Source organism: Orycteropus afer, unplaced genomic scaffold, assembly GCF_000298275.1.
Source record: "Orycteropus afer afer isolate SDZICR_OR568_19922 unplaced genomic scaffold, OryAfe1.0 scaffold00107, whole genome shotgun sequence".
NCBI lineage: Eukaryota > Metazoa > Chordata > Mammalia > Tubulidentata > Orycteropodidae > Orycteropus > Orycteropus afer.
Window position 1 is genome coordinate 6,794,446 of NW_006921694.1, and position 10,533 is coordinate 6,804,978.

General features: G+C 37.9%; 1 protein-coding gene across 1 annotated transcript in view; it reads right to left on the bottom strand.

The window, feature by feature from the left end:
- Positions 1–1,990: 1,990 nt before the first annotated feature.
- Positions 1,991–10,533, bottom strand: part of DHFR (dihydrofolate reductase) — a 33,840-nt gene continuing 25,297 nt past the window's right edge. Inside the window, exons 5-6 of the mRNA XM_007943484.1 lie at positions 9,269–9,384; positions 1,991–2,069 (exon numbers count right to left, since the gene is read on the bottom strand). Coding sequence (XP_007941675.1) covers positions 1,991–2,069; positions 9,269–9,384 — 195 coding nt within the window. The remainder of the gene's footprint in view (positions 2,070–9,268; positions 9,385–10,533) is intronic.

The window sequence follows — 10,533 nt, forward strand, 5'->3', positions numbered from 1 at the left end:
CTGTGCCTTTTTACTTGTCGACCTTGAGTTTGTCAGCCTCATGAGCCAGCAGCTGCCTGAATGAAGCAAAGCCTTTAGCTTCAGTGGGCTGGGAGCAGGAGGCAGAGCTGGACCCCAAGGTTGAGTGGCTTTCACCTAGCCCTTAGAGGCTGGCACTTTGAACTTGGACTTTTAGCCTCCCAAACTTTAAGAATATAAACTCTTATTGGTTAAAAGCATCCCATTTGTGGTATATTCCTGTCAGAGTGGCACTAGGTAACCAAAATAATCACTGTGGTTTTAATTTACATACTTCTAACTGCTAGCAGAAACAATACACCTTTTCATTTATTTATTGGTCAGTTGAGTGTTGAATTCTGTAAGTTTTAGATAGTAATATTTCTGGCTATATATTCTCTGCTTATATTTATGGTAGATAGCACCACTGTCTTCTTGCGGTTTGTAAGTCCTATGTAACATCGATTCCTATTTCCTTTGTGTGAACTATTTATTTATTTATTTTACCTCTGTTGTTGTTGTTGTTATGTGCCGTCGAGTCGGCCCTGGCTCATAGAGACCCCTCCTTGGGTTTCCGAGGCCGTATCACTACGGAAGTAGGATTGTTCAACCTTCCTTCCGAGGAGTGGCTGGTGGGTTTGAACCGCCAGCCTTCTGGTTAGCAGTCAAGTGCTTTAGCCACTATGTTACCAGAGCTCCTAAGTTTTTACCTCTATGGAAGATTTTAGGAAAATACTCTTCATTCTTGATGTTCTGTAACTTAATTTTATTGCTGAACATAGGGCCCAATTTATTATCATAAATAATTTTTTTTTCATGAAAATACATAGTTTCCCAAATGCCAATCACAAGAAAAATACCCAGTGAGAAAATAACATCTCCAACAGTGATATTGTCAACTAATACTCCACATTTTTCTATACGTGTTTATCCTTATTAAAAATTTTCAGTATTGCACACAATTTGCTTCTTTTACTTAGCAATCTTTGGTATATTTCTGTCAGTACCTCTTTTTTACTGCTACAGAAAATTAAATTTTATAGGTATACTGGTTGATAATTTGTTTTCCTGATGAACATTAGGGCTGTTCCTAAGTTTTAAAAAAAGCATTGTAGTAAATAATCTTGAGCCCATCTCTGTTCAGAATGAATTTCTAGAAGTGGAATTTCTGGGTTCAAAACTAGAACATTTTGAATTTTAATTGATATTGTTAATTTATTTTTTAAAATGGTTTTAATATACAATAAAGAAAATGTTATTTCTTTAGACAGCATAATAATCTTTGCCAACAAAATGGGTAAAAAAAAAAAAAAGAAATATTTTCTAACTTACTGATTTTGGGTTTCTAGAATATCTATTAAATCATTACTTCCTTGAATTTTTAATCTTAGAAGATCCAAAACAGAATTTTTAAAGGTCTCAGACCTTTTCTACTCTTTTAACCATCAAAAAGTTAGTCTCCAACCTGCCTCTTTACTATCCCTACTGAATATACTGGAGTTCTCAACTCACTGATAACTATGAGTGAACAGAACTTTTATCAGGAATATGATATCCCCAGAATAATTCACAGTTCCTATTTTGATATAATTTTCTCTTAAAATCTCAGTTGCAGTTCTTCTGTTTATAATGGATTACCACCATTTGGTTTACTCTGTTCAGCTCCTATCTCTACAGGCCCTGATTTCAACTCAAGCTACCAGGAGACTCTCACTTTTCGGCTGTTTTAGTAGCTATGCTACCCTAGGCAAGTACGACCCAATTCTGGTTCTTGAGAGAGAGGCATTTGGGTAGTTACAGCAAAAAAAATTCCACAGATGGTATCTGATATAGTCTATTTAGGATTAATGGAGGGAAAAACAAAAAACATTGCTTAGCAACAATTATCCACAGACCTAAGGTCTACAAATTCTTTTTTTCTAATGTTAAAATGTACAGGTTTTTTTTTTTGGAGAAGAAGAGAACTTGAAATAAATCAGAAAATGCCTTCATATTATTCATTCTTTTCATATACTTCAAATTTATACTTAATACCATTCTCTTCCTGGACATCAGAAAGAACACCTGGGTATCTGTAAAAGAAAAATGTGCAGTTAAATAATGTGTCAGTGAAAAATACAGCTTTCCTGACTCTTAGCCAAAAGGCATCAACAGTGTTTAAAGTAAAAAGAAGTTGTCCTTTCTTCTTTTTTCTTCACCATGGTTAGCCACTGTTAAGTTGGGTGAATAGTGAGCAAATACCATACATATGAAAATCTTAAGAAAAATTCCAAGCTATATAGAAGATTAGGAAAAGTGTAATTTCTTGTTCTCCTTTTCTTCTAACTCCTAATTCTTTCCTCCAAGACTAAGCACTATAGCTGTTTCACTTGTGTCTTTCCACTCTGTCATTCAGCTAATATCAAATTTCTTAAGAACCTTTTTAAGTTCTTGGTATCAAATTTCTTGCATAGGCAAAAGAAAAATAAAATGCAATCGTTGCCTGTTTAAAGTAAAACAGAAGTGATACGCCTTGCATAGAGATAGATTCTTGATTTCTATTTATCTGTTCTAATCCCCCAATATGTGGCTTACTGTAATGTAACTCTTTTGCTAACATCTGCTATTTTCTACTCCCTAACGTAGGCCTGTGTTCCCTCCAGCTTCCGACTGAAAACCCAAGTTCTCCATTGGAGGCTGTTGTGACCACTCCAGTCTACAAGCATTCCCATTGGCTCCTATTCTCGGAGTTCTTCCTCATATGGTTCAGGCTGCATTTCAGTACATTTGGGGTGGTGGTTAGCGATGCTTGTTTTAATCGGACTAGTGTTTGACTCCGGTTGTGCTGTGAGACATTGTCTCTCAAACTGCTTATCAATAAACAGTCTTTATCCTTGCAAAGAATTTAGCATTGTGCCTGAAACATGAAATGCTCCACAAATATTACCCACTGACACTATTTAGTGTTTTGATACTTAATTAGTGTTTTGTCCTCTTATTTTCTAAACTCCTTGTAGCCCAAGGGTCATAAAGGAAAAAAAAAAAAATTAAATCTTAGAATCTCCAACACAATGCTGAACTGACTAATCAGAGATTATGCCATTTTCATAAAAAATAAAATTAGAGACATTAAGTAATAACAGCATATAACATGTGAGCAAAAAAAGTCTTCTCTGGAAACGTGTATTCAGAGGAAAAAAGCTCTATTTCTACAAATCAAACATTTTTTAAGCTGTTTTTGGTCCACTGCTTCAGTAGTAGTATATCTTCCTTCCCCTAAGACCCCACTATTTTAAAGAAATGATTGTATTAGGCCAACTTTAAATCATAATTTTACTTTGGAATGAGTCACAAAAAGCAACATTTATGTTTTCCCCTTCCAAATTCTGAGGAGTGCCAAGACTGTCAGTTAATAAGACAAAAGCAAAGTATCAAGAGGTTATTTCTAAATCTATGAATAATAACTTAGAAATAAGTATGTTATTGACATGGCATTTGTTTTAAGTTGTCAAGTATCCAAATGGATCACAGCTATAGAAATCGATGGAGAGCAGCAATAGGATTTAAAAAGGTATTTAATATGAAGCTGGCTCACACAATAATCTATTGTTCCTGTTAGTAGCAAAGAGACAGATAAGGAGAATAGAGATTGATATTTACATATATGACAACAATCAATTTAAGCAGAACAAGAGAAAATATGTATGTATGGAAAGTAACACAACTAATTTTTACCTAATACATAAAATCATAGCAAAGTGTGATTTTTGCAGTCATTTTTAAAGACTACAAGCAAAAGACTGCATCTTAGCAATTTAGAAACTTCTAAGATTTTATAATTTCTAATTTTCTTTAGATCTAGTTCAGAGCTAACGAAAATCAGTGACATATTTCATTTGATTAAAGATTATCACTCTACAGCTACAACAATGGGCTCAAACAAAGCAGCTCCAGGGAGGATGGCACAGGGCCAGACAGTGCTCCATTCTGTTGCACATGGTGTCACTATGAGTTGGAACTAACTCAACCACACCTAACGACAACTCTAAAGCTTGGCCATGCATTTATTCAGATTTGGTTCTGAATATTGTTTCAGAGGGTGTGATAGGTAGGGTCGTGTGTCAACTAGGCTGGACGATTGCAGTGGTTTAAGCAGTTCTGATGTGGTTATTCCCAAGATGAGATCTCATGTATATGCTTTGAGCAGCCAATCTGCTGGAAGGGAGTGGCATGCTTCCAATATATATATGGACATTCTGGGAAAATGAGAGAAACTTCTGTGGATCTGGATCCTGCTATGCTGCCTAAAACTGTCCGTGAGTGAACCATCCACCATTCTGCCTGGCGATCTTGGATCTGTCATCTGCTGAAGTCAACAGCCAGTATATTGCCTGCCAACCTTGAGCTTGTCAGCTCCTGCAGCTGTGTCAGTCGGGAAAAGCCTCCACCTTGATGTTTGATTGGAACTTGGGACTTGCCAGCCTCTATAACTGTGAGCCATTTTCCTAAGATAAGTTTCTCTCTCTTTATATATAACCACTACTCGTCTGTCAGTTTGTTGTACTGTAGCGGCTTGTGTGGTGCTGTGAGGTTGGAGGCTGTGCCACTGTATTTCAAATACCAGCAGGGTCAACCATGGTAGACAGGTTTCAGTGGAGTTTCCAGATGAAGACAGACTAGGAAGAAGGAAGAGGCCATCCACTTCTCAAAGAATTGGCCAGTGAAAACCTTATAAATAGCAATGAAGCACTGATATATTACTGGAAAACTTCATGAACAGATCTGAAACTATGTTTGATATAATGCCAGAAGAAGAGCCCCTCAGGTCAGAAGGCACTCACAGTATGACTGGGGAAGAGCTGCCTCCTCAAAGTAGAGCCAATCTTAATGATGTGGATGGAATAAAGCTTTCGGTACCTCTATTAGCAGATGTGGCACAACTCAAAATGGGAAGAAACAGCTGTAAACATCCATTAATAATCAAAACACAAGAGTGTATGAAGTATGAATCTAGGAAAATTGGAAGTTGTCAAAAATGAAATGGAACGCATAAAGATCGATATTCTAGGCATTAGTAAGCTGAAATGGACTGGTTTTGGCCACTCTGAATCAGACAACCATATGATCTACTGTGCCAGGAATGACAAATTAAAGAGGAATGGTGTGGCATTCATCATCACAAAGAATGTTTCAAGATCCATCCTGAAGTACAATGCTGTCCATGATAGGACAATATCCATATGCCTACAAGGAAGACCAGTTAATATTACTATTACTCAGATTTATGCACCAATCACCAAAGCCAAAGATGACAAAATTGAAGATTTCTACCAACTTCTGCAGTCTGAAATTGACAAAACATGCAATCAAGATATGTTGATTACTACTGGTGACTGGAATGTAAAAGTTGGAAGCAAAGAAGAATCACTAGTAATTGGAAAATACGGTTTTGGTGACAGAAATGACACTGGAGATCACATGAAAGAATTTTATGAGACCAATGACTTATTCATTGCAAATACTTTTTTCAACAATATAAATGGTGGCTATACATGTGAACTTCACCAGACAGACTACACAGGAATCAGATTTGACTACATATGTGGAGAGATGCAATGGAGAAGGCCAGGAGCTGACTGTGGAACAGACCATCAACTGCTCATATGCAAGTTCAAGATGAAGCTGAAGACAATTGAAACAAGTCCAGGAGAACCAAAATAAGACCTTGATTATATTCCACCTGAATTTACAGACCATCTACAGAATATATTTGATGCACTGAACACCAGTGATTGAAGACCAGATGAATTATAGGCTGACATCAAGAACATTGTACACAAAAAAAGTAAAAGGTCATTAGTAAGAAAGGAAAGGAAGAAAAGACCAAAATGCATGTCAGAAGAGACTCTGAAACTTGTTCTTGACTGGAGAGTAGCTAAAGCGAATGGAAGAAATGAGGAAATAAAAGAGCTGAACAAAAGATTTCAAAGAGCAGCTTGAGAAGACAAAGTCAATTATTATAATGAAATGTGCAAAGACCTGGAGTTAGAAAACCAAAAAGGAAGAACACACTTGGCATTTCTCAAGCTGAAAGAACTGAAGAAAAAATTTAAGACTTGAGTTGCAGTATTGAAAGATTCTATGGGCAAAATATTGAGTGATGCAGGAAACATCAAAAGAAGATGTAAGGAATATACAGAGTCACCGTACCAAAAAGAATTGGTTGATGTTCATCCATTTCAGGAGGTGGCATATGATCAAGAAGCAATGGTACTGAAGGAAGAAGGGAAGCTACATTGAAGGAATTGGCAAAAAACAAGGCTCCAGGAACTGACAGAACACCCACTGAGATGTTTCAACAAATGGATGCTGTGTTGGAGGTACTTACTCATCTATGCCAAGAAATTTGGAAGACAGCTACCTGGTCCACTGACTGGAAGAGACCCATATTTGTACCCATTCCAAAGAAAGGTGATCCCACAGGATGTAGAAATTATTGAACAATATCACTAATATCACATGCAAGTAAAATATTGCTGAAGATAATTAAAAAACGGTTACAGCAATATATTCAAAGGGAACTTCACTCCCACAAATGCAAGCTGCATTTATAACAAGACACAGAACGAGAGATCTTTGCTAATGTCGGATGGATCTTGGCTCAAAGCAAAGAATACCAGAAAGATGTTTACTTGTGTTTTATTGACTATGCAAAGGCATTTGACTGCGTGTTTAAAATCAGGAAGGGAATGTGTCAGGATTGTATCCTTTACCCATACTTATTCAATCTGTATGCTGAGCAAATAATCTGAGAAGCTGGACTATATGAAGAAGAACGCAGCATCAGGATTGGGGGAAGACTCATTACCAACCTGTGATATGCAGGTGATACAACCTTGCTTGCTGAAAGTGAAGATGACTTGTAGCAATTACTGATGAAGATTAAAGACTGCAGTCTGAAGTATAGATTACACTTCAGTATAAAGAAAATGAAAATTTTCACAACTGGACCAATAAGCAGCATCACAATAAATAAAAGATTAAAGTGGTCAAAAATTTCATATTACTTGGTTCCATAATTATCACCAGTGGAAGAAGCAGTCAAGAAATCAGACAACAAATTGCACTGGGCGAATCTGCTGCACTGGGCAAATCTGCTGCAAATGAGCAAAGATGTCTCTTTGAAGATTAAGGTGTGCCTAACTCAAGCCATGGTGTTTTTAATCACCTGATATGCATGTGAAAGCTGGAGAATGAATTAGGAAAACATAAGAAGAGTTGATCCTTTTGAGTTGTGGTTCTGGCAAAGAGAGCTTAAAGTACCATGGACTTGCAGGAGAACTAACAAATCTGTCCTGGAAGAAGCGCAGCTGGAATGCTCCTTGGAATCGAGAATGTCTAGACTTCGTCTCACCTGCTTTGGCCATGTTGTCAGAAGGGACCACTCCCTGGAGAAGGTTATCATGGCTGGTAAAGTGGAAGGTCAGTGAAAAAGGGGAAGACCCTCAATGACATGGATTGATGAGTGGCTGCCATGATGGGCTCAGGCACAGAAGGGATTATTGGCTGGTGCAGGACCAGGCAGTGTTTCGTTTTGTTGTACACAGGGTTGCCACAAGTCAGAACCGACTCAACGGCACCTAACAACAACATATGTATAAGCTTTACTGGTTTTGCTTCTTTAGAGAACCCAGCTTAACACCAAGGGCATTTCAAAAAACAAACTTATACTCATAGGATAATAACTTGTTACAACTGAGAATATCTGAAAAAATATGTTGCTCTAAAAGAAAGCTGGTGTGTTAGGCTGGGTTCTCTAGAGAAGCAAAACCAGTAAAGCTTAAATATACATATATATATAGAGAAATCTATCTTAGGAAAATGGCTCACACACTTATAGAAGCTGGCGAGTCCCAAGTTCTTGGGTCAAACGTCAAGTTGGAGGCTTTTCCCAGCTCATGCAGCTGCAGGGGCTGATGAGCTCAAGGTCGGTAGGCACCATACCAGCTGTTGACTTCAATGAATGACAAATCCAAGATCTCCAGGCTGAATGGTGGATTGTTTGCCCACAGACAGTTGTAGGCAGCACAAGAGAATCCCGATCCACAGAAGAGTGTCTCTTTTCCCTAGGATGTCCATAAATATATTGGAAGCAGGCTGCACCCCTAGGGAAACTCCCTTTCAATGGATTGGCTGCTCAAAATACATATATCCGATCTCATCATGGGAATAACCCACATCACAACTACTTAAACCACTCAGAATTGTGGTCCAGCCAAGTTAACATACAATTCCAACTATCACAGTTGGTCTAAAAGTGTCGCTATAATTAGTCTCTCTTACTTTTATTCTCTGTAGTCAATAGCTGAAAAGTGCTTTTAAACTAAAGTGTTATATATTTTAAAAGTTGGGCAGCCTCATGTGAAAATTGCAACTACATAATAAAGCAAATATCTCTTCCTTCTAAACATATCTACTGCTACTACCACCTTAATCCAAGTCTCTTCATCTTTCATCTGCTAGTTCAGTAACTTCCCAACTGGTCTTACTCTTCACTTGTCCCCCTACAATCTATTCTCTCTCCATAATGTAGCCAGAATAATGTCACTGTTATTTCAGAACCCTCTAAAACTGCACTTGGTCTGTGTCATGTCCTCTTCCTCCCAGCTCACAATGTCCACAGTGGCCTTCAGGATCTGGGAACATGTGATTCTTGTTCCTGTCCTCAGGTCTCTGCACTAGCAATTTCCTGTGTCTAGAATGCTCTCCCCTGCTCTTTGCATGACTGACTTCTCACCATTTAGATCTCAACGTAGTCTTCAATCATGTCTTCAAAGAGGACTTCTCAGACTACACAGTATCTACCACATCATATTCCAATGTGCACAGCAACTCTTTTGATATTTCTCTGTTGTTTGGGACCTTCCCTTCCAAATGTAAGTTCCTACGGAGCTGGGACATTTCCTATCTTGGTAACCACTGCTTCCTCAGTGCCTAGAACAGTGTCAGATGCTGAAAACAAATCTTGTATAATCAATTAATGACAACGCTTCTAGATTTCAAATTATTAAAACCTATATATGAGTCAGGGCTGACTCGACGGCACATAACAACAACAACAACAAAATACATTACCAAGTCTATTACATCAGATTTCCAAAAATTCCTATAGTAGTTGTCTATAAGACATATTGCTATCTGAATTCAATCTGAAAAAACATGATCTCTTCTATGGTTTTTAAGCAGGAAATCCAAAGAAGTGCTTCAGATTAATTAATAACATCTTACGTACTCTGGGAGAAGTTTATATTTCTGTAAATCAATTTCAGGGAAAAATGTGTCACTTTCAAATTCCTGCATGATCCTTGTCACGAACAGTCTAAGATGGCCTGGCTGGTCCATGGCTTCCTTTGAAATAAGACAAAAGGTATTAATTTCCTTATTTAATCTCTGTTAAAAGACACAGTACTGTTTTTTTAATTAGATAATCAAGTTTGTACTAGTTATTAAAAGACACTACTTAACATGTTACCTCTAAAGCATGTTATTTAAAGATCCTATTGTTTAATCTGGGGTTCTGAAAAGTGTGGTTTAGTTAAAGGGAGAATAACACTCATCACTATAAATAATTTTGCAACTGAAATTAAAGATATTCTGGCCTCTAGTTTGCTTATAAGAACTCCTTTTTAGCTTAAGTATTCAGTTTTGTTTTTTCCCCCTTTGGTTGTTGCTTCAAGAATTCAGAACCTCAAATTATCTAGTTATTCTCCATACAAAAATTTACATATGTATATATGGAGACGACAGCACAATTTCATGAGACCTTGACTCATGAAAACCCCATGGACATACTTCTTGTTGTTAGGTGCTGCTGAGTCATTTCCGACGCATAGCGACCACATGCACAGCAGAACGAAACACTGCCTGATCCTCTGCCAGCTCCATGATGCCTGCTCTACTTGAGCCCATCATTGCAGCCACCATGTCAATCCATCTTGTTGAAGGCCTTCCCCTCTTTTGTTGACTATTCACTCTACCATGACATCCTTCTCTAGGGAATGGTCCCTTCTGACAATATGACCAAAGTAGGTGAGACAAAGTCTGGCCATTCTTGCTTTCAAGGAGCATTTCAGGTGCACTTCCTCCAGGACAGATCTTCAGCATTCTTTGCCAGCACCACAACTCAAAAGCATCAACTATTCTTCAGTCTCCCTTATTCATTGTCCAGCTCTCACATGCATATGAGGCAACTGGAAATATCCTGGCTTGTGTCAGGCGCACCTTAGTCCTCAAGGAGACATCCTTGCTCGTCAGCACTTGAAACAGTTCCTTTGCGATTGACCTTCCCAGTGCTACGTGTCGTCTAATGTCCTCACTGCTGCTTTCATTGGCCTCCATTGTAGAACCAAGCAATGTGAATTCTTCGACAATCTTCTCTCCATTTATTGTGATGCTGCTCATTGGTTCAGTTGTGAGGATTTTTTTCTTTATATTGAGACGTAATCCATACTGCAGACTGTATTCTTCAACCTTCATCAGTAAGTGCCTCAAGTCATC